Source organism: Neovison vison, chromosome 3 (genome assembly GCF_020171115.1).
Source record: "Neovison vison isolate M4711 chromosome 3, ASM_NN_V1, whole genome shotgun sequence".
NCBI lineage: Eukaryota > Metazoa > Chordata > Mammalia > Carnivora > Mustelidae > Neogale > Neogale vison.
The window spans coordinates 203,028,923-203,052,383 of NC_058093.1; the positions used below are offsets into that span (position 1 = coordinate 203,028,923).

Here is a 23,461-nt window from a genome sequence, read left to right on the forward strand (position 1 = left end):
GGTCACAGGGCGTCCCCCACAGGGCGTCGAGAACGTGAGCTCCTGAATTGCTCTGGTCAATTCCCCGGCTCTGGAAGGAGACTGGTCTGTGCCCGCCCGGGCGCCTCCTGCCGCCGCCCAAGCCCTCCCGCAAGGTCTTCCCCAGGGCAGCGGCCCCCGGCTGTGAGCCGTGAGCAGACGCTCGGCCACCGCGGATCCGGGAGACGCAGAGTCCGGGGAGGCGCTGGTGTGCTCGCCTCCCGGGCAGGGCCTCACGCCCGCCCCTGGGGTCCTCCTCAGGAACGCGGCGCCCGCTGCACTCGTCCTGCGGAGCACCTGTTCGCACCTGCTCGCTCCCGGGAGCCGCGCGCGCTCGGGCGGCGCGGCCCTGCCCCGCCCCTCGCCCGGCTCCGTAGGCCTTTAGTCCGCGCCCGGCCGCCGTCGGGCGCGCGTTCCACTTCCGCCTTCGCCCACGTGGTCCGGCTCCGGCTCAGTCCGCGGCGCCGTGAGTGGGGTCGGGTGGGAGCGCGTCGCTCTAGTTCCGGGAGAGTGGCCGGAGGCTCCCGGACCCCCGAGGGGGAAGCCGGCCGGGCGGGGCGGGAGGGCCGGGAAGGACAGGCGCCGCCGGGGAGGTCGGCCGCCGGCCGCGGGAGCGCCCCGGGGGGAGGGGGCCGGGCCCGTGCCACCCCCGCCCCCGCCCCCCAGCTCCCCGCCGCGCATGGCGGCGCCCAGTCTGCGGGCGGCGGCCGGGGCCCTGCGGAGAGCCTGCGGAGCGTGGAGTCCGCGCCTGGGACGGCGTCTGCTCTGGTAACCGCGGCGCGGCGCCCGGGCCCCCGCTGTCCAGGCCGCGCGCCCCGGCCGCACGCTCACTCGGGCCGTGTCCTTGCAGCTCGCCCCCCATGGCCGGGAACGTGCAGGCCCCCGCCCCCGTGGGCGCCGCGCGGGAGCAGGACCGGAAGGCCCGGAGCAGCTGGCAGGGCGGGGCGCGGGTCTGGGAGGACGCGGAGCAGCAGGCCAAGAAGCTCAGGAGCAGTCCGGACGGGGAGCTGCAGAGGAAGCTGCCCAAGCGGAAGATCGTGCTGCTCATGGCCTATTCCGGGAAGGGCTACCACGGCATGCAGGTGAGGGCGCGCGCGGGGCTCCCTTCTCCGACCGGCCTCAGGCTGGGACCTCGCGGTGACAGCTGTTCAGCTAGGGCAGCGCAGGACACGGGGGCCTCGCTCTTCAGCGTCGTGGTGAGTCTCCTGGGCGGGGTTTCTGCTGGAGCCCTAGCGGCCGAGCCCTGCTGTGGCCCCGGGAGGTGCCCCGCTGGGACTGTGGCCCAACAGCCTGTGGCTCCAGGCCCTGATGGAGGCTCTCCCTGCTCCTCTCTCCTGGAGGCCGAGGCTGCTGGTGTCGGTCAGAGGCTGTGCGGAGGTAGAATTCTCAGAATTCCTGGAAGTCGGGGTGCGGGTACTGCACACGTGCATGATGGCTCTCCTTGGTCCCGCAGCGTGGGTCCCGTGTTCCGTAAGCTTGCTGAAGCTTGACTCGGGCATGGAGTTGAGTGCCGTGCCCAGAGCATCCAACACAACCGTCCTGGGCCCTCCAGGTGTTGTAATGGTTCTCACCACGCACAGTGGGAGACCTGGGGTTCTTCGGGTCTTGTTTTAGGTAAAAGCGTGGGTGGCACCGGGGACACTGACGTGGCATGAGGTCACCTGTGCCAGCGGGTCGGTGACTGCCTCAGGAACAGAGGCACCACCCCTGCTGCTCCGTGTGGGCCGTGAAATGCTTTTGCGACTGTGATTTTGACGTGCATTTTTGCCGTAGGCACCGTCTTGAGAGCTTTGTTGAGGCTCACTGGCTTCTGCTTGCCTCAGTTTCCCCGTTAGGGAAATGCGGGGGGTTGGAGAGCGACAGTGGCTCGCCGTGCTGATGGAAGGACATTCTGAGAGCCTGGCACTTGGCCGCCTTCCCCACCGCGGCATCTCCGTCCCCCACGTGGGTGTTTGAGCACCATTTGTGACTTGATTGTCTCAGGGAGGGCTGTAAGGTAGACCTTGGGAAGAACTTCGCCTGTGGTGATCGTGGCAGACTGCTCGTAGACCCTCGTGTGCCTGGTGTGCGGGAGGCTTTCTCTGAGGGGCATCCTCGTGGTGGTGTGACCTCATGGATGTGCAGGGACCTGCAGGCACTGGATTGTGGCTGGGGCACGCTGAGAGGGTAGCGTTAGGGGGTTCTAGAAGCAGTGGCTGTCCTCTTTCCCTTGCATACAGTCGTTCCAAGAAGTTGTATAGGCTGGTTATGTGAGCTGAAGGGGTGTCAGGATGCCAAGGCTGGGTTTCTTGCTTTGAGTCAAGGGGTCTGCCTCCCTGTGGTCATAAGGGGGCAGTGTTCCTCTGTGGCCTGCTGCTGCTGCTGACCAGTGGGTCTCGGGTAGGAGGGGTGCTGGTTTCAGATCCGACCAGTGGGAGGCAGCGGTGTCTCGGGTGACACCCTCTTGGGCTGTTTGACCCGGCTGCCCAGGGTGGGAAGTTTCTAGAGACTGGGTATGCTTAGGTAACTCTCTCACTCACTATGGAACAAGGAGGTGCCGCGGTGTGTCCCCAGGGCCACAGGTGTGGGCCCAGCACCCAGGCGCCCTACAGGGAGCAGCGTAGGCTCAGGGTTCCCATCTGTGGGCAGTGACTGAATGAAGAAAACTCGTTTTCTCCTCTTTCCTTCAGAGGAATGTTGGGTCGTCACAGTTCAAGACCATCGAAGATGACTTGGTATCTGCTCTGGTCCGGTCGGGTTGTATTCCTGAAAATCACGGCGAAGACATGAGGAAGATGTCCTTCCAGCGGTGTGCCCGGACAGATAAGGTAGGCACTCCCTGCCCCTCCCCTGCAGGTTTGAGCAGCAGCACCTGAAGGGGCCACTCTGTGCAACACACCACAGGTCAGTGTCTGTTCGTCAAGACTGTTGTCTGTGAACGATAGACGCATAGACCAAACTGGCCAACGTGGAAAGAAAGCCCTCGCCGGGACGCCTGGGTGGCTCAGTGGGTTAAGCAGCTGCCTTCGGCTCAGGTCATGATCCCAGGGTCCTGGGATCGAGTCCCACATCGGGCTCCTTGCTTGGCAGGGAGCCTGCTTCTCCCTCTGCCTCTGCCTGCCTCTCTGTCTGCCTGTGCTTGCTCTCTCTCTCTCCGTCTCTGACAAATAAATAAATAAAATCTTAAAAAAAAAAAAAAAAAGAAAGAAAGCTCTCGCTTTGTGTCACTAAGTTCTCTAAGCATTTCCAGGCTGTGTGTGGCAGGATCTGGAGGCTCAGTGCTGCCCAGACTTCGTGTCTGTGTGGTTCTTTGTGGCTCCCGCAGGTGGCCACATGGTGGTCACAGTGTCCCCGTGACTCAGGCTTGATGGTACGCATAGGATCGAGTGTCCTGTTTTCCAAGAGGGGAAAGGAAACAGATGACCCTGGTGTGAGTAATCTGTTTTATTTAACTTAGTTTATCCGAGATAGTCTTTTTTTCCCTGTGTAATCAGCAGGAATACAATTGGCAGATCACAGTTCCCATTCTATGTGGGTGCGAGTGTGCGTGCGTGTCATGGCTTTGTAGCCCACTACGTACTCCACGCTCATGGTGCGTCACTGCTGCTCTGGCCACGTCTTGGGGACTGGGGGGCTTCAGTGGCTGTGGCCCTGTGCTGTCCATTCGGCCCTAAGATTGGGCCCCACTGCAGGGACTCACTGCCTCACACATCTGTCCTGGGCTCAGTCCTGGGCGGCATGGCAGCCATGCTGAGTGGTCTCGTGTTCCTGGATGTGGGTCTGGCGTGGGCAGGAGGTCCCCAAGGGAGAGTGGAGGGGAGCCAGGCAGGCGGGTGGGGCAGAGGCTCTAACCTCACGCTCCTCTCCAGTAGACAGGAAGTGCAGAGTGCACCGCATGCCCTCTGTCCTGCTCTGCATCCCACCTCTGAGCGGCTTCTGTGGTCACCTGAGGTCCCTCGGGGGTGTGACCCAGACATGGGTAGGTCAGAGTCCTGAGCAGCCGAACCACGGCCACGTCTGCAGGTACGAGATCCCCTGGGTCCAGATGCCGGGCGGAGACCGCAGAAGAGGCGGGGGACAAACACGGGGCTGCCGGTTTGCATCTTGTAGATGATGCAGTAATGTTTCTCACGGCTCAGGCTAGGGTGCTGTGGTTCCTTACAGTCTCCCTTTTCTCTTTAATTGTTCCAGTGACAGCTTTCTGGGAGTTTTCTAGGCCAGAGAAAAGCAGATGTTTGCCTGAGCTAACGGTGGGGCTTAATCTGCTGTTGTTAGGATTGCGTTTGGATGCGTTTTCCTCTCCTTGTCCGGGGAACCTGAAGAAACCTGAAACTACCCATACCCGCGTCCTAGCTTGTCTCTCCACTTAATGCATCTGGCCCGATGGAGGAAGAAATGATAGCACTTTCTTATTTATTTATTTATTTTAAAAAGATTTTATTTATCTGACAGACCGAGATCACAAGGAGGCAGAGAGGCAGGTAGAGATGGGGCAGGGGGGGGGTGGGAAGCAGGCTCCCTGCCAAGCGGAGAACCCAATGCAGGACTCGATTCCAGGACCTTGGGATCATGACCTGAGCTGAAAGCAGAAGCTTTGACCCGTTGAGCCTCCCAGGCGCCCCTATTTTTTTAGTTTTTATTTCAGGTTTTTTAAGAAGTAGCTTTGTTGAGATACAGTCCGCTCCTTAGAGTTTGCCCACCCAGAACATGTGGGTCAGTGGGTTCAGGCGTGTTCAGAGCTCTGCGACCATGCCTGCGGCTGTTCTGGGGACACTTCCAGCTCCCCGGGAAGGACCCCAGATCCATTAGCTGTCTCCTGCGCCAGCAGCACGTCCAGAATGTTCTCATTTACACACGCGATTGATAAAGAAATAGCCATGCTATCTTCGTTCCCTTTTTTTTTTTTAAAAGATTTTTTTTTTTTTTTTAAAGATTTTATTTATGTATTTGTCAGCGAGAGTGAGCACAGGCAGACAGAGAGGGAGGCAGAGGCAGAGGGAGAAGCAGGCTTCCTGCTGAGCAAGGAGCCCGACGTGGGACTCGATCCCAGGATGCTGGGATCATGACCTGAGCCTAAGGCAGAGGCTTAACCAACTGAGCCACCCAGGTGTCCCAGATTTTTTTTTTTTTTTTTAAATTTATTTGACAGAGAGAGAGAGATCACAAGTAGGCAGAGAGGCAGGCAGAGAGAGAGGGAGAAGCAGGCTCCCCATTGAGCAGAGAGCCCGATGTGGGGCTCGATCCCAGGACCCTGAGATCACGACCTGAGCCGAAGGCAGAGGCTTAACCCACTGAGCCACCCAGGCGCCCTCAGATTTTGTTTTTTTTTTTAAGTCATCTCTACATCCAACATGGGACTTGAACCCACAACCCCGAGATCAAGACTTGCACGCTTCACTGAGCCAGCCAGGCGCCCCTTCTCGTTCCTTTTTTTGATCTAAGTGTTTGAAATCCATTGTGTATTTTTAGCTACTGGAATGGCTGGGATGCTCTGTATTGCAGGACGTGGATCTGGGGGCAGTAGATTTAGTCTGGGTAACATTGTCAGTGTTCATTTTTTGTTTCTTTTCTTAAATTTCCAGTTGTTTTTTAGAGAGGGAGAGGGAGAAGCAGACTCCCTGCTGGGTGTGGAGCCCAGTGCGGGGCTCGATCCCAGGGCCCTGGGACCATGACCTGAGCCGAAGCCAGATGCTTCACTGGCTGAGCCTCCCAGACGCCTCCCCCGTCTGTCTCGCCAGGTTTTTATTGGGCAGAATGCAGCCCTGCAGGCACGTGGCGGTGCCGCGGTGGTTGCCGGACTGGCTCGCTCCTCAATTCTGCCATGATGCCATTTTGTCACGTTTCTCTTTCCGTCCTTTCTTCCCCTGAAACTGTTTGACAGTTTGAGAGTCTGTCGTGGACCTCATTACCTCCGGAAAGCCGCAGGCCTGAACGTGCAGGGACGGTGGCGCCCCGGGAAGCCTCCCCTTGGACAGTCCAGCGCTGATGGATGGACCACCACTGCTCGTGCGCCCCGGCTCGTTACTGACCCGGTCTCTTAGCCGCAGTCCATGTGTGCACACACGCTCCTGTCCTTTTAGCTCCCTTTAATCTAGACGAAGGTTCGGCATTGGGTTGGGAAGCGTGCTCACCCTGATGGGCATTGCCTGTGTAACCAGCCCCCTTTCCCTGTCCACGTCGTGCCCCGTTCCTGTTCACAGGATAATTGCTCTCCTGACTTAGGTGGCACAGTGGTCCTCCCCCCAGTTTGCGGGGATGCGTTGCAGGCCCCCTGGTGGGTGCCTGGCCTGTTGATGGAGCTGAAGTCCCGTTAAGCAGTGTGCTCATAGAGGTGCCCAGGGACAGGCGAGCAGCGGTCCCTCAGGGCAAGCCGGGGTGATTATAGCTGTGTGCTGGCCTGGAGGTCATACGAGGAGGGGCTCTCGGAAGGCCTCTGGGTCGTACCTGCTGTCCCTGTGACGAGGGCAGACAAGATGAGCCTCCGCGATGAGATGGGGGGTGCAGATGGCACGGACTTGTGCTGGAGCTGGAGGCTCATCCTGGAGGTGCCTGGAGAGGGGATGGCGGTGCCGTGGGCGGGGCTGGGCGAGCTCTTCCTTGCTGGGCCTCCCATTCTCCTGACCAAATCGCTTGCTCTTCTTCCCCGTCGTGCAGCATTCGGTCCAAAGGGGCCTTCGTTTTCTGCCTGCATGATGTGTGTTTTGCTGGGCTCTGAAGCCGTCCGTGATCCTCTCCTGGGTGTGCTCGCCTGGCTTCTTGCGGGGCCGAGCGCTGTCCTCAGGTCTCCCCAGCCTCTCAGATGCGTTTCTAAAGCTGAACTTGTACTGGAAAGGGCCTAGTGTTGGCGTGGTCCTTCTTCTAGGAACCACCTTATGGAGGGGTGTGTCTGACCCTTCTGCTTCCTTTGCAGGGTGTGTCGGCGGCTGGCCAGGTCGTGTCCCTGAAGGTGTGGCTGATAGACGACATTTTAGAAAAGATCAACAGCCACCTTCCGCCTCACATCCGGATCCTGGGTAAGCGCAGCAGGGCATGGCCCTGTGCCCCGTGGCGGCGGGTCTTGCTGGGATGTGAGGCCGCACCAGATTTCTCTGGTGTGGAATTAGGATTCTGAGCGGTTGCTTAGCGGTTGGTAAGAGCGGTTGTGAGTCATTTCAGAGGTCGTCATCCCCTCCTCCTGAAGGATGTGCCCTTCATGGCAGTGCCTTGTTTCAACCAAACCCCGGACACAGGAGTCCAGATTTGGTTGAGTTAAAACGGGTGACGACTCTCCTTTGTAACAAGGCTGGTAAGCGGGGTTTTTAGGTCTTTGTTAAACCAACCCCATCTGGCCCTGCTTTTGAGTGGCGCTTCTGGGCGGTTTACGTTTCCAGGCTGTTGGGCTCGTCGCTGTAGACCTCGTGTCTGTCGCTCTTCGCCTCTGGCGCTCTGTGCTCTCCTTTTGTTCTGTTTCCTCTTTTGGATGAATGAATTTTTTCATAGTTCCATTTCATTATCACGTGGTTGCCTTCTTAGGTAACTTCTTAGGTAACTCACTGTGGTTTTTTAGCGATTGCTTTGGGGACTAAAACAGGGGGTTGAAGACCCTCTCTAGCGGGCCAGGCTGTGTGGCCGCCATGTGTCCCTTGACTGTCACTGCCCCCGCTGTCCGCGTCTTTATACACGGGCTGTTTGGTGGCCTTGGTGGCCGTCTCTGTTAGAGCGTTCTTCTCACCTTGCTTTTTGTAACGTCTGAGGACGACAGCCACATCCCTGCCTCCGTCCCCCAGCCTCGCAGCTGATGGGTATGGTACGACCCTGTGTGGTGCCCACCCACACTGCCTCGTTTTCCTTCTAAGCTGCGAATTCGAGCCATGAGTGACGTATAACGAAGCCTGTATTTAAGCGCACAGTTCTGACATGCGTGAGTCCCTGCGCCCACACCTGCGGAGCATCCTGGCTACTACCGTGAGCCCTCCGCCCCCACCCCTCCTCACCGGTCACCACCGACCGGCGGTCCAGCGCCGCGGGTTAGTTCGTGCTCTTGGCGTTTTACGTGAACAAAGTCAGGCCCCGGGTGTGGCTCCTTCCACGGTACCAGGTGCTATGTGGACCTGACACGTGGGTGTGCTGCACGTGGTTTCTCCATGGGCCGCCCGAGGGTGCTGGGCTTGCGTGCCGCCGCGGACACAGCTCCCACAGGCACTGGGTGCCGGCGAACGGAGGCCTCGTGTGAGGTCAGCGATGCTTCCTGTGACTCTGTCCGCACCGGATGTCTGTGTTTGCTCTGTTGCAGAGTTTCTCTGCCTCTAGGGGGGGGGTCCCCCCCCAGGACACTCCTCATCGAGTAAACCCTCGTGAAGGCCAGTTGACGTGCTTGCATGGGAAGGTCTTCTGTGTGGTCCGTAGATAGGGCCCTGGTTTTGCTAAAGCAGCAGCGAATCCTGTACAGTTACCGCCGTTGTCAGCGCTCCTTGTGCAGTGTGACACGCAGCGTAGTTTTCCTGATTGTGGCCCCGGAGCGTGGCCGTCCGGCAGCCCGGGGACAGATCCTGGCAGGCAGTCGCCGGCACGACGCGTCTAGTTGATGCTTGGTGCGGGTGAAAGCGTTTAATGCCGGGCAAAGAAGAAAACCTGAAATTACCCCCAATTGAGGCCTGATAGTAGAGCGAGAGTGGGCCTGGGCCGGCTGGAGGTGTAGGTAGGAGCCCTGGGGCTGGGCCGGCTGGAGGTGCAGGCCCAGACCCACCCCTGTAGGCCCGTGGGGCCCTGGTGCAGCTCAGGCCGCGCGCACAGTCCTCGCCAGAACTTTCGTGTCCTTGGGGGAAATTCTTTATGCACACAGACATGTCTGCTTCACACAAGTGGTGCCCTGTGTGCTTTGTCCTGTCTTCGTTCTTTCCCTTCCTGGTTAGCGCGTCTGTCGGGCACCTGCTGGGCTGTCAGCGCTCAGAGTGCAGGTCTCTGCAGGCCTGCTTCCTGGTGCTCGGGGGCTGCCTGCTGCTTTGTTCTGCGGACGTGCTAGAATGTGTGTGATCGCTTCTCTTGCCGGTCTTCTAAGTTGTCTTGAGTTCTTTCGGTTGTCGCTGAGCCGGTGGTTGTTGCTGCCTGGTGGCCTCGCGGAGGACAGTTTGTAGAGTGTGGTTTCAGGTCCGCAGCACATGCCGTGGAGAGCTGCACAGAGCTAGAGCACGTGCTGCCCTGCCCCTCCGTGAACCTGGATTTGATGCGTGTAGTTTTGATGAGTTGGTTTGTGTAGCTCTGCCGTGGAGCGTCTGGCGTGGGCGGGTTCGGGGCGCGGAGGCTGGGCCCACGTCTGGTCCAGGGGCGCACGTTGGCCCAGAAGCATTGTCTTCACTTGTCTCCTCTCCCCCCAAGGACTGAAGAGGGTCACGGGTGGCTTCAATTCCAAGAACAAGTGTGACGCCAGGACCTACTTCTACATGTTGCCCACATTTGCCTTTGCCCACAAGGACTACGACGTGCAGGATGAGAGCTACCGGCTGAGCGCGGAGACGCTGCTGCGTGTGAACAGGCTCCTCGCCTGCTACAAGGGCACACACAACTTTCACAATTTCACCTCGCAGAAGGGGCCCCGTGAGGCCAGCGCTCGGCGCTACGTCTTGGACATGTTCTGTGAGGAGCCTTTCTTGCGGGACGGCATGGAGTTCGCGGTGATCAAGGTGAAGGGGCAGAGCTTCATGACGCATCAGATCAGGAAAATGGTCGGCCTGGTGGTGGCCATCGTCAAGGGCTATGCCCCCGAGAGCGTGCTGGAGCGCAGCTGGGGGGAGGCGAAGGTGGACGTGCCCAAGGCGCCAGGGCTCGGCCTCGTCCTGGAGCGCGTGCACTTCGAGAAGTACAACCAGCGTTTTGGCAATGATGGGCTCCACGAGCCGCTGGACTGGTCGCGGGAGGAGGCGGGGGTCACGGCGTTCAAGGAACAGCACATCTACCCCACCATCATCAGCACTGAGCGCCACGAGCGGTCCATGGCCCAGTGGCTGAGCACCCTGCCCGTGCATGACTTCAACGCCACCGCCCACGCCGCAGCCTGCCCAGATGCCAAGGTGGGGGCTGGGGCCATGGGGCTGGAGGCTGGGGCTCCGGGGAGGCCGCAGGGCCTCTCTTCCAGGCGCTCGGGTGAGCTTGTTACCTGCTGCACTCGGGCGTCCTCGTGTCTGTTGTGCAGACGAGCAGGCTGAGGCGCAGGGAGGTGTGTCAGCCTTTCGGGGTCACACAGCCGGGGGTGAGCAGGGGCAGGGCATGGGACCAAGTGGCTGGTGGCCCCATGGTGCTGCTTTGTGTGTGCTTCCTGCTCTGTGCCTCGTGACCTTGGACAGAGGCTGGGCTGGGTGGTCTGCATTTCTGTTTGTGGGACGGTGCTGTGAGGATGAACACTGGGGTCCTCGTGTGTCTGTTGTCACACTTGCTCTGGAATGTGGGCGCCCTTAAGAGAGGCATGCGGGATGCTTGGCGGCCACCCCAGGAGGCTGCTCTCTGACGCGCCCTCCTGCTGGGGCTGCGGCTCCGGGTGGGTCGTCCCTGCCGGTGGTAGTGTTAGGAGGAGGGCATGTTTGCGAGGCGCTGGAGCTCAGCGTAGTCTGCGGCGGGAGGTCTTTCCCGGGGCCGGGGTTCTCTGCTGGCCCAGCAGCTCTCCACGGGCGCAGTCCCACCTGGAGTGCTGGGACGGTGCTTCCTGTCGTCTACATGCCCGGAAACGTGTGCTTCCTCCTGCACGCCTGGGTTGTAAACTCACGCACGCAGGTGAGGCGAGCCAGCCAGATGGGCCAGGTGTGGAAGAGCAGGTGTGCAGGCGGGATGATGGGCAGCGGTATGGGGGCGTTGGGGATCGGACAGTGGAGACGGGAGTGCTCCTGCTCTTTCTCAGGGCCATGGTGGGGGTGGCGGTGGGGACAGCCGCACTGAGAGAACTGAAGCTCTTCCAGGGGAGATGGGCCTGCCGGGAGCTTGCGTGAGCTCTTCTGCTCTGGGTGTTGGTGGGGACTAGTTCTCCCAGGCACTGAGGCCGGATGGCGTGTGTGTGCAGGTTCGAGCTGGGGGCCCGGCGTGCCTCTACTGGGCTCCCGCCAGGACAGGCTCTTGCTGCCTGCGCTTGTCCAGTTTGGAGGATCCTCGTTTTCCGTCCTCTGGGGGGATCTGACGGAGCCCCGTGAAGACTCCCTTGTCCCCAGCTTTGACTTTCCCTGAGCAGGTCAGGGGTCCGAACTGTTGGTGTGGAGACCAGGTGTTGGGCAGAGACCGGGCGCTTGTGCGTGTCCCTGATGCCAGGCCAGGCGGCCGTGGTGCTGAGCCCCCCGCGGACAGCCCACCTCAGGGAGGAAGCACCCACACTTTTGCTCTTGTCCTGCAGGTCCCCAGCCCCCAAGGAGACAGTGATTGAGGTGGCGGCCGCCCGCTGGAGCGCCTTCAGGTTGGCCCAGTGTATGTCGGGAACCGCTGCCGCCACCGCTGCCGCTGCGGGCCGTCCTCAGCGACACAGGAGAGCCATGCCGCGGCCCCGCAACCTCAGGGTCTTGAGACCTGCATCACGTTGGGCTTCATCCCAGGGAGGACCTGCTGTGAGTCTGTTCTCAGCTCATGCATTAACCGTATACACCTCAGCATGTAAAGGCACTATTTTTTTAAAGAACCAATTTTTCTTATTAAATAAGTACAAACTTTGCTTAAGTCATGCTGTTTTTTATTTTTCATTTGGTCTTTGGGAGGGAGTGGTGTGTGCTGTTAGGAGCAAAGTGGCATCGGTGGGTGGGGGCCGGAGCAGGTGGGCACGAGAGGCTCTAAGGCCCTCAGGACCAGGCGGTGTAGTAGAAGGCGGCACGAGCAGGGCGGGCCCTTCCCCGGTCACCTCCACCCCAGCCCTGCCCACATCTCAGATGGGAAGAGTGGGACAGACAAGGGGACGAATGTGCCCCTCGGTGAGGCACATTCTTTCCCAACAGAAGATCCACCAGTAGCTTCTTCCTCTCGTGGTCAAGGGCACGTCACGCCATCTAGTCCAGCTGCAAGGGACGCTGGGAGATTCCCTTTATCAAGTGGCAGGAGCTGCTGCACAGCCCAGGAGTGACCTGTCAGTGAGGGAAGGGGCGTCAGGTGACGGGCAGGCTGCGGGCAAGTCTGCGGAAGGCACAGGCAGTCTCCGGTGGGGAAGCACCACACCGGAGTGTGTTGTGCGTGTGTGTGCTGGTGTCCGTGCATGGGTACGCAAGTACACATGTGATAATGCGTGCACGCATGAGATGTGTGGTGTCTGTCCCGTGGGTATGCATGTGTGCTCATGTGTCTCTGTGGGTGCCTCTGTGCGAACGTGTGTGCATGCATGTGGGGGCACGACCCTGTGTGCACAGAGCTGGGCAGATCTCTTTGAGAGCTTCTGGGTGCACAGACAGGCTGGCGTGAGTATCCTCAGGATACCAGCGCCAGGGACGCTGGTTGGCCAGGGTGGGGGTGTGAGGGCAGAAAAGCAGTTGGGCTTCCTGCTGCCACGGGGACGGGGGTGAGCACAGGAGAGAGGACCGAAGGCTGAGGCGGGCTTCGGGCTTGAGGGACTGATGAGCTGGGGCCATTCGCAGATGGGGCCATTGGGGAAGGGTGGTTTGGAGGAGGTAAGGAGGAGGTGGGCATTAGGTGTCTTAATGGGCTCGTGATAACAAAGTCTCTTTGCGAAGACATTTCCAAGTGTAGAATAAGCCTAGTAACTGCTGGACGACAGCTTCACCATGAAAGGCTACAAAGTCTCAATCTCTAGAGTAGGTATCTCCCAACTGTGACTCCAGGTAGCGAACAGAACGGAGGACCTGTTAGTCACCTCTGAGGATCCCTGGGTATGCGGTGTTTTAAAGTAACGAACGTGCTTGAAACAGTACAGAAGAGAGCAGCTCTCACCCCTCGTTCCAGGGCTGCTCCCAGAGAGCTCTGTGCGGGGACGAGCCCATCTGATCGCCCTCTTCACACAGATGGCGATGCACAGTACACTTGACTCTTGCCTGGCTCAACGTAGCGTGGCTTTGTGGTCACGAAAGGCTGCACTGTTCTTGCTGGTGGCTCACTGTGTCCACGCCACCCAGCCTGCTGCCAGGCGTTTGTCCAGACCGTCCCTATACGTCCTTGTTCACAAGTGTGAGTAGCTGTGGATGCAGAATCAGTGGTCTGTTGGGTTTCACTCGACTTTAACGGCTCCGTCCATCCACAGAGCTCTGCAGATATCACACGATGGTAGCTGTTCCCCACTCTCCCCAGAAACTTAGGACAGCAAGTCTGACCTCGGGGCCAGCCTTTTCCTAGGTTGCATGATCCTTCCCTGAATATGGAAGGCACAGAAAGTTAGGGCCGGGATCTGTGTAGTCAGGGCGTCAGATGCCAGAATGCAGTGTTATCCCGAGGACAGAGGACAGCAAGAACCCGCACCTCCTTTCTTTGCCTGCTGGGTCCCCACATTGGCCGGCATGTAAGCTGGGCACAAGAGTCAGCACCTGGAGCCATGGGAAATCGCGTGAGCTGCTCTCACCTGTGTGTGTTGGGAGCACGAAGGTCTCTGAGAGGAAGACATCACTGGTTCTGTGCGTGGTTGGGAGATGTTTCCTTCAGGACATTTGGGGCCTACAGATGGCTGGGGGTAGGTGGCTCAAGGACTTGGTTTGGGACTGGACCCCAGATCCCCCGGAATGATTCCTGGAATAAGACATAACTGGCCCACTGAGGCACCTGCCTCTGGAGCTGGGGGGACCGGAGGACCCGGAGCCCCCCACACACGGCCACACACCTGGAGCTGCTGACAAGCTGCCCAGTGCTATGGCCCCGGGGGAAGTGTTCTTGTCAAGCCACCACTGTCCACAGCTCCACACTGATGGCCACCCAGCACTGGGCCACCCTTGCAGGAGGAACATGGGTCAGACCTGCTTTCGGGCAGCAGGTGCAGCCAGGAGCAGCAGGGAGTCTGGGGCCACCTCCTTCCACCTCTAGACTTGCACAAATGCGGCAAACAGAAGGGCCTCACTCAGCCAGGACTCTGGCAGACCGAGTTTTTAACTTCCCGGCTTCACCAAGTAGGAGGGTGGCATGAGGGTTCAAAGAGCCAGTCCCTACCCAGGCAGTTCAACAGGACGGAGAATGTTCTTTGACTGTGGTTCTGGAACGACTGGTAAGTGCAACTCCCTTCATAGCCAGGGTTTGTGTTTCTAAAATTTTCAGTTGAACACCAGAGGGCATTTGTACCTGCACTTTGCTGAGGCGTTTTTATCCTATTTGTCTTCTAATTCTTTTCTCAAATTTTTAAGATTTTATTTTTATTTATTTTTTTAAAAAAATTTTATTTATTTGAGAGAGACAGTGAGAAAGAACATTAGAGGGCAGAAGGTCAGAGGAAGAAGCAGACTCCCCATGCTGCTGGGAGCCTGATGTGGGACTCCATCCCAGGATCCTGGGATCATGACCTGAGCTGGAGGCAGTTGCCTAAGCAACTAAGTCACCCAGACGCCCAAGATTTTGTTTTTATTTATTTATTTAAAAGATTTTTAAAAATTTTATTTGACAGATAGAGATCACAAGTAGGCAGAGAGGCAGGCAGAGAGAGAGAGGAAGCAGGCGCCCCCCCCCCCACCACTTCCCCCTTCCGAGCAGAGAGCCAGATGCAGGGCTCCATCCCAGGACCCTGAGATCACGACCTGAGCCACTCAGGCGCCCCTTATTTTTATTTTTTAAGTAACCTTCACACCCAGGGTGGGCCTTGAACCCACAACCCTGAGATCAAGAATTGCACACTCCACTGGATGAGGCTGGCCAGGTGTCCCCAGCTTTCATTTTTTTTAAAATGACTTTTTTTTTTTTAAAAAGATTTTATTTATTTATTTGTCAGAGACAGAGGGAGAGAGAGCGAGTGAGCACAGGCAGACAGAGAGGCAGGCAGAGGCAGAGGGAGAAGCAGGCTCCCTGCCGAGCAAGGAGCCCGATGTGGGACTCGATCCTAGAACCCTGGGATCATGACCTGAGCGGAAGGCAGCGGCTTAACCCACTGAGCCACTCAGGCTTGAGATGTAATTCACATACCATAAACGCATCCTTTCAAAGTGCACAATTCAGTGTTTTTTGGTACATTCACGAACTTGTGCAACCATCGGCGCTACCTAATTTCACAACATTTTCATCAACCGCCCAAGGAAATCCCGGGTCCAGCTGCAGGCAGTCCCCCCCACCCCCCACCCCGGCCAGGGCTAGCTACTGTCCACCGCCCGGACCCGCGCATTCCTCACCCTTCATGGAAATGGACCCCTGCAGCGCGCGGTCTGCTGTCTGGCTTCCCGGGTTCATCTCTGTCGTGGCGGGTGTCCCCTGGGTTCGCCCCATTTCCCGGCCACCAGCCGATGGGGCTGCGTCCGCGGACAGCGCGTGCGAGCGAGCGGAGCCGGGGCGCGCCCACCGCACTTCGCCCCCCCGAAAGCTCCTCCGCACCCGGGAGCCCGGCCGCGGGGTGGACAACAGGCGGCGGAAGCCGGAGAGCTCCCGGGAGCGGAGCCCGAGGCCCCTCATCTGCTCTGCGGCCCGCCCCGGGGTCTGACTGGGTTTTCACCGTTCGGGGGCGTCTTCTCTCGGCCGTGTTCACTGCGCCAGCCCTCTCCAGTCTGCCGCCGTCCGCCGGTCCGCGCCCGCCCCACCGGCCCCCGCCGCCCCAGCCTTGCCCCAACGCACGACTCGGCGAGGCGGGTCGGCCGTCGGCCCGCCCGTCGCCCGGCCGCTCTATCCCGCTGCGCGTCTCGACGTCTCCCGCCGCGGGACGTCACTTCCGGCTCACCGTAGCGGGCGCGCCGCCGCTTCCTCCGCTCGCGGCCCCGGATGCGCCGAGCGAAGCGGCGCCGCCTCGACCCCCGCCCCCAGCCTTCGGCCGGACGCGGCAGGAGTGCGGTCCAGGCCCGGGTACGTGGGGCACGGCGTGGCCGGGAACGGCGGGGGTCAGGGCCCGGAGTCGTGTGGCCCGCGCCTCCAGCTCTTTTGGAGCCTTTCCCCCCGCCCCCGGGCTGTGTAGTTGGGGGCCCGCCGGAGTGGGCGGGCGCTGCCGGGAGTTGGGGGGTGGAGGGCCCGGGGGTGGAGGTGGCGCTGGTTTGGCGCGGAGACGCGGCCCGAGGAGACGGGAGCGCCGGGGTGGGGGGTGGCACGGGCGCCGGGAGGGAGGGTCGGCCGGGGCGGGTGGGGGGCGCTGGCGCGGCGCGGAGACGCGGCCCGCGGTGACAGAGCTCCGGCGCGGTGAGGGGCGGCCCTGCGGAAGCGCTGCCCGCCGGAACGGGGCGCCGGGGGCGGGTGTGCGGCGCCGGCGCGGAGACGCAGCCCGCGGTGACTGGGCGCCGGAGGTGGGTGGGGCGCTCTGGGGGTGCGGAGGCCCGGCGGGACGCGGGTGCCGCGTGGGGGCGGCCCTCCGCACCCCCACTGCGTGCCCGGCTTTTTGGTTTGGTTTGGTTTGGGTCTCGGGTCTGCGTGGCCGGCGCCTTCAGCAGCGCAGGCATCCCCACTGCACTGGTCCTCCGGCGCGCGGCGTGTCGCCTTCACGGGTGTGGGCACAGGTGCCGAGGACAGCGACTTGTCGAGGCCGTTCAGCGGGGGGACAGCGGGCCGAATTTAGGCCCCGCTCACGTTGACGCTGCTGCCGGCTGCGCGGCGGTGTCTTCACATGTCTTCCTGCGGAGCCCCCAGAGAAGGGTCAGCCCCTTACCGCCAGGCCGTTCCGCCCGCGGCTGCCTCTGCACTCAGCTCTGTGGCGCGGAGATCCGTGGCCCTCAGGGCTCTGCTCGGTGTCACCTTATCAGCGCAGAAGGTAGCGCTGCCCGATGCCAGTGGTGCTGCCCCTGCCCCTGTCCATGTTGGAGTCTTCGTGTATTTTCCGATGGGTTGTCGAAGTGGTGTTTGCGGGTGAAGTGGTTTTGGTAACTTTTTTTTCGTGGAACCAATAAAACAAGTAGGGCACCTGAATGGTTTCAAAAAATGGAAAAGTGTATTTTGAAACTGTCATCCTACCATCCAGAGATACGCACAATTGATGTTTTTATGGCCCGTCATTCTAGCCATGTTATTTTTCCTTTATAATTGAGATTGTATGACGGGATTTTATGGGACTTTAAAAAAATAGCGAGACGGCATTAAGCCGTGTTTGTCCACAGACCAGCATTAGGCTCTTGCATTGCATCCACCATTTCTTGCCGTCTGCGCTGTGGCTCTGACTTTCTGGTCTCCTCTTCAGTTTGTCTTCCCTTCAGGATAGTCTTGCCGACATTCAGATCCTCCATCGAACTCTTTCCAGGTCTTAGCTTCCTTTTCCACCACGATAGAAAAAGGATCATGTGTTCCCTGTCTCCATTTTCTCTTCCCATTTCTCTTGAACCGACTTCACTTAAGCTTTGGTTCCTCCTGTCCTACCTTCTCTAGCACCGCTCCTCTTGGGGTCGCCGGTGCTGTTGCATTGCCAAGCCCTCCTGTAGGCAGCCTTTCCCCAGGCTGCCCATGGCTTCCTTGGAACACTGTCTGCTTGTGGCACGGGGACGCCACTCTGTTGGTTCTCCTCTTACCTTGCTGGTTGCTTCTCATCTCCTTCCCCTGTAAATTTTCTAATGCCCCGGGGCAATCCCAGACCTCCTCTCTGGTGTGTGCACCCGGGTGATCTCACCTTGTGTCAGGACTGTAGGTCACGTGTCGTCAGGTCCTGAATGTGTATCTCCTGGCTGGATCTTCCTGCTCCAGGTTCCACACGTGCTTTCATTTGTGTGAGACCTGCCGCTTCCCTGCTGTTGCATTTCTCTTGCAGGCAGCCCCATGTTCGTAGTTGCTCAGATCGGAACTTTCCTGTAATCTCTGCTTCTCCTCCCCATCCTAAATCTGATCTGTCAGCACTTTTACAATCGAATCCAAACCTGGCTGCCCCTCATTGTCTTCCTGGCTACCACCGTTCTTCAGTCCCCTCGCCCCCCATCTCTTACCTAGGTTATTCCAGTGCCTCCTCCCTGCTCTGCCTGCTCCCTTGAGCCGCTCTGCTCTCGAATCTCAACACAGCAGCTGACTGATGTTTTTTTTTTTATTTTTAAGGATTTTATTTATTTATTTGACAGAGATCACAAGTAGGCAGAGAGGCAGGCAGAGAGAGAGGAGGAAGCAGGCTCCCGGCCGAGCAGAGAGCCCGACACGGGACTCGATCCCAGGACCCCGAGATCATGACCCGAGCCGAAGGCAGCGGCTTAACCCACTGAGCCACCCAGGCGCCCCTGAGTGATGTTTTTAAGACAGAAATCAGATTGTGCATGTCTTTTTTTTTTTTTAAGATTATTTACTTATTTATTTGACAGACAGAGATCACAAGTAGACAGAGAGGCAGGCAGGGAGAGAGAGAGAGAGAGGAAGCAGGCTCCCTGCAGAAAGCCTGACATGGTGCTCGATCCCAGGACCCCAAGATCATGATCTGAGCTGAAGGCAGGGGCTTTAACCCACTGCTTGTGATCTCTCTCTCTCTCTCTATCAAATAAATAAATAAATAAAAATCTTAAAAAAAAAAGATTTTATTTATTTATTTGACAGGCAAATCACAGGTAGGCAGAGAGGCAGGCAGAGAGAGAGGAGGAAGTAGGCTCCCCGCTGAGCAGAAAGCCCGATGCAGGGCTTGATCCCAGGACCCTGAGATCATGACTTGAGCCGAAGGCAGAGACTTTAACCCACTGAGCCACCCAGGCGCCCCTCTGCCATTCCTTCTTGTGTGCCACCTACTACTTTGTGTGTTGTTTAACTGTCTCCCTTCTGGGGGCAGGGACTATGCCGCGTTCACTCTCGGATCCCTAGTGTTTCAGAATAATGCCTGATGCAGTCAGCCTTCAGTAAATACTTACTGAGTAAATACAGTAACAGTCAAATTCTTCTCTAGAGCAGGTGGATTTGGTGGGAACCTCGGTGTACGGGGTAGCGAACGATTCTGGGAGATGCTGAGGAATGGAATTCACATGCTTAGAAGAGGGAAGCTGGCTCTTCCAAGAGGGACAGATGCATGCAGGGGGCAAGGTTGATGGGAGATGAATAATCGTCCATAGAGATGGAAGGGAGGTAGCTTGGAGGTGGGAGAGCGTGAGGCCATTCAAGGAAGGGGTCAGTCACCTGATCCCGCATTCAGTAGGAGGTTGGGCGTGGCATCTCCACAGGGACCATCTGTGGGGCCTGCCTTGAGGGCTGGCAGTGAATTCTCTGTCCCCCCGGCCCCCATTTTATGTCTCAGTGCTCCTCCTGCAGAGGACGGAAGCTCCCGTCCGTTTCTGTTAGGCGTTTGTGGCTGCCCAGCTTGGGCTCTGGGGTCCAGCCCTGGAACCAGGTCTTGCTGTCCCTGAGGTTCTCCAGTCCCACTATGGAAGTGTTCTGCATGGCTGATCTGCTCCTTTCCTTGGAGCCTAGGACAAGCTGATGGTTGAGCCTCTTTACAGGTGAAAGACCAGTGTCTTCTCAGGGAGCCTGGCTCTGCTCCTCCGCCGCTGGGAGGGAACCGTGTGCCCATTGCCTTCAGGAGTCGGGCCTGGCCCTCAGTGTTTTCTTCTGGACAGGGCCTCTGTCCTTTGTGCCTATATTCTCAGCCCCCCTGCGGCGCCCCCCTCCCGTTCCTGCTGTATTTGTAGTCATTGGGAATTATTACTTTGTTTTGGTGCATTATTGTAGAAATAAACTTAAAAATGTACTGAGTGAAGGAAAGGACTTTGCATAACCTCACGTTCCTATTTTACTTAGTTTTTTTTTTTTTTTTTAAGTTTTCTGTCTTTTAATTTTTTTTAAAGATTTTATTTATTTGTCAGAGAGAGAGCGCAAGCAGGCGGAGTGGCAGGCAGAGGGAGAAGCAGGCTCCCTGGGAGCCCGGTGTGGGACTCAATCCCAAGACCCTGGTATCATGACCTGAGCTGAAGGCAAACGCTTAACAACTGAGCCACCCAGACGTGCCCTTTACACATCATAGTATTCACTTTTGTTGAAGTAGATTATGAGAATTTTGATAGATGTGTAATTTCCAGGACAGTCATGATTCAGGACAGTTTTGGGGGCACCTGGGTGGCTCAGTAGAGCGTCTGACTCTTGTTTTCAGATCGGGTCATGATCTTAGCATCATGAGATCAAGCCTCGTGTTGGGCTCTGCACGCTGTATGGAATCTGCCTGAGATCCTGTCTCCCCCACTGCCCCTCTTCCTGCTGGTGCCCGCATACGTGTGCTTTCTCTCTCTAAAGTAAATAAATAAATCTAAAAAAACTCAAAAAAGTTTTGTCACCCTAAGAATTCCCTAGCAGTGCTGCTGTCCCGAGCTCCTTTTCCTCAGCAGCCGCTGATCTCTGTCACTGTGTTTTCTGTCCTTTCTGGGATGTCTTTTTTTTTTAAAGATTTTATTTATTTACTTGACAGAGATCACAGATAGGCAGAGAGGCCGGCAGAGAGAGAGAGAGAGGAGGAAGCCAGCTCCCCTCTAAGCAGAGAGCCTGATGCAGGGCTCGATCCCAGGACCCCGGGACCATGACCCGAGCCCAGTGCAGAGGCTTTAACCCACTGAGCCACCCAGGTACCCCTCTGGGATGTCATTTAAAGGAACTCCGGGGTGAGCCTCTTGAGTCTGGCTTCTTTCCTTTTTTTTTTTTTTCCTTTAAAGATTTTGTTTATTTGGTAGAGACACAGTGGGAGAGGGACCACAAGCAAGGGCAGAGGCAGAGGGAGAAGGAGAAGCAGGCTTCCCAGTGAGCAGGGAGCCTGATGCAGGGCTCGATCCCAGGCCCCTGGGATCATGATCTGAGCCCCCCCAGGCACCCCGATCTGGCTTCTCTCATTGAGCATAGCGCATTTGAGGTTTACCAAGGTTACTGCTTGGACCAAGAGCTCGTGTCCTGCCGCTGGGTGGGCTGGACGCGTGGGTGTGCCCCACTTTGTCCAGTCCCCTGCTGTTGCTGGTCCCGTGATGAGAGCGCTGCCCGTGTGGCTCCTGTCTTGTGCTGTTCAGACGATACACAAGGGCCGCAACACGAGGGCCTCAGGAAGACAAGTTCCTCTTCTCTTTCTCCTGGCTCCTGCCCTCCTCCCCAGGGCCTGCTGGTTTGGTTCCACTCCTCCAGGTCGTTGTGCGTTAGAACTGTGTTCTCCATGGCGGTGCTGTTTCTCACACGGGGCTGGAAATTGGTTCTTGGGGGGAGGGTGAAAAAAATCTTAGCTATGACAGTGGTTTGTGGCCTCACAAAGAGTCACAGTGCATCCACAGATCTACGCTAGGGCTATGGCATTAAAATTTCACAGCGTGTCGGGAGGGATTAGGAGAGAAGGGTGGAAGCAGGCCCCTCGAGGGCTGTGGGTAAAACGTTGAGGAGCAGCAGCGAGTGGGACAGTCATTGGGGACTGCCGCTGTGTGGCTCGTGTCTGAGGAAGGACTTCCGTTTCTCTGGCCTCTTCCTCCCAAGCTGAGATCAATCCTGCCTCTGGGGAGCACGGGGCTCTCTGTCCCATCAGGTTAAGGACCTGCCCCTGCCGCCATGATCGTAAGCTCCTGGCATTGTGGCCTGTTAAGTTAGAAGGGGACACGGGGGCCTCAGTCGTGGTAGCACGGTGGCGTTGTGACATGGCATGTGGCACAGGGAAACTTGCAGAGCGGGGGCCTCAGTCGTGGTAGCACGGTGGCGTTGTGACATGGCATGTGGCACAGGGAAACTTGCAGAGCTGTAAGACTCCGTGTGGCCTAGTTTATGTCCCTTGGAGTGAGTGTGGCGCCTTGCTCATCTTCTCTGAGAGGGAGGAGTGATGTTTTGTTAGCATGGGACTTCTGTTACGGCCTTGACTTTGGGAGCACTGTGGGCGTTGCCGTCCCACGAGGAAGTCTCTTTCCTGTGATGCTCACTGCGGCCTTGTTTCTGTTCGTGGGCATTTTGGTGCGTCTGCCTTATCGCCCAGCCATCTCTCTGTCTTTTAAGGTTTTGGGAAGCATTTCAAGGTAAGTGAAAGCAATCCTCTTAACACATTCGAGCTTCACTCCCTCTTTTTTTCCTTCTCCCTCAGGCAGAGGCACTTCTGTGCTTTGGTGTTTGGCAGATTGCCTGGGGGGTGCGGGCCCTCCTAGAAAGCGTTGGGGCACAGGCTGACCAGGGCGGGGCACGTGGAGAGGGCGGAGAGTGGTCCCTGCTGAGGGAAGGTTGGGAGGGTGGCAGTGCTTTCCCAGGAAAGGAGGGAGGTTTCGTGGGGCTCGGCTTGGGTGTTTGGGGTAAGATCCTTGTGTAGCCGGGGTGGGCCTCAGTGTGCATCCCAGCACTGGCACTGCCCAAGCTGCTTCCTCCCAGAACCGAAACATGGTGTGGGCCAGACCTCGCAGGCCTCAGACTCGACCTGGCCGACACCGAACATGTTCTAGCTGCATGCAGGACGCCTCAGCAGCGTCCCTCCCCTGGTCTGGGTGGCCCGCCTGTGGCCATTTCCTGGGTCTGCTGGGCTTACCTATTGGCTGGTTTACTGGAGTGTGAGTTGGATGTGCGGCAGCATGTCTGTAGAGAGCCCGAGCTGAGGGGAGAAGCTTTGCTTTAGTCTTACTGCTTCGACTTTTTTTAGTTTCAACATTAACTTCAGGTTGGAATTCAAAGAACGTTAAGTGACAGTATAAGTGTCTTTTCAGAGATAGATAAGGTTAAAACAGCTGGGAGCCACTGTCCGCAAATCCCGCAGCCGCCTTTCCCTGTGTCCTCTGCTGAGGCAAGGCTGCCTGCTTTGCTGTTTGTCATCGTGCCTTGGCCCCAGTGACCCTAGGGTTCTCCATTCTGCTAGGATGTCACTGCTTGTAGGCCATTTCCGCAGGTAGAACGAGGAGATGTGTTTTTTTCTCCCCCCAAAGATTTTTATTGATTTGACAGAGAGAGAAATCACAAGTAGGCAAAAGTAGGCAGAGAGGCAGGCAGATAGAGAGGGAGAGCAGGCTCCCCGCTGAGCAGAGAGCTCAACGTGGGGCTCTGTCCCAGGACCCCGGGATCATGACCCAAGCGGAAGGCAAAGGCTCAACCCACTGAGCCCCCCAGGCGCCCTGAGGAGATGTGTTTTAAGGGAAGAACCCGAAAGTGCACACTGAGTGCTGGTTCTTCTCTAGCTGCATGGAGTTGTTCCGCTGTCCCTTCCTGCCCTGTCCCACGGGTGACTCTGTTGTCTTGCCTAGAGTTTGAGGATTTGCTTCTGTGCACGTCGGTTTTAGGGAGTTCTTTGTCCTTATTGATGTAGTTGTTTTTCGAATATGTGACTCTCTAACACGGTTCTGAAGCTCAGAGTGTTACAAGATGGTGTGCTCAGGAGTGCCACTGTCTTCCCTGCCCTGTCTGCTCGCACCACCCTGAGGAGGTCATCGGTCTCGTTCGTTTCTAACTCAGTCTTCGCGAGTTCCTTTTCTGCAGAGGAAACCGGTACTTGGGGGATGTCAGTGCTTGTAGACTGTTGCAGTGCATATAACTAGGAAATACATTTTTG

General features: G+C 57.9%; 2 protein-coding genes across 9 annotated transcripts in view; both read left to right on the forward strand.

Moving 5' to 3' along the window:
• The first annotated feature begins 455 nt into the window (after positions 1-455).
• PUS1 (pseudouridine synthase 1) lies at positions 456-11,664 on the forward strand. Of its 2 annotated transcripts, none has more exons than XM_044243565.1 (6): positions 456-484; positions 869-1,100; positions 2,688-2,825; positions 6,908-7,010; positions 9,352-10,043; positions 11,348-11,664. In XM_044243565.1, exons 2-6 carry the CDS (start codon positions 879-881, stop codon positions 11,375-11,377), a joined length of 1,185 nt encoding a protein of 394 aa, XP_044099500.1. In that variant the 5' UTR covers positions 456-484; positions 869-878; the 3' UTR covers positions 11,378-11,664. The 2 variants fall into 2 exon arrangements, with proteins under 2 accessions (XP_044099500.1, XP_044099499.1); XM_044243564.1 differs by lacking the exon at positions 456-484 and adding an exon at positions 647-786.
• Positions 11,665-15,827: 4,163 nt separating this feature from the next.
• Positions 15,828-23,461, forward strand: part of EP400 (E1A binding protein p400) — a 97,690-nt gene continuing 90,056 nt past the window's right edge. For all 7 annotated transcript variants that reach the window (XM_044243566.1, XM_044243568.1, XM_044243572.1 and 4 more), the window contains exon 1: positions 15,828-15,903. The gene's annotated coding sequence lies outside the window, so the exon portion shown is untranslated. The remainder of the gene's footprint in view (positions 15,904-23,461) is intronic.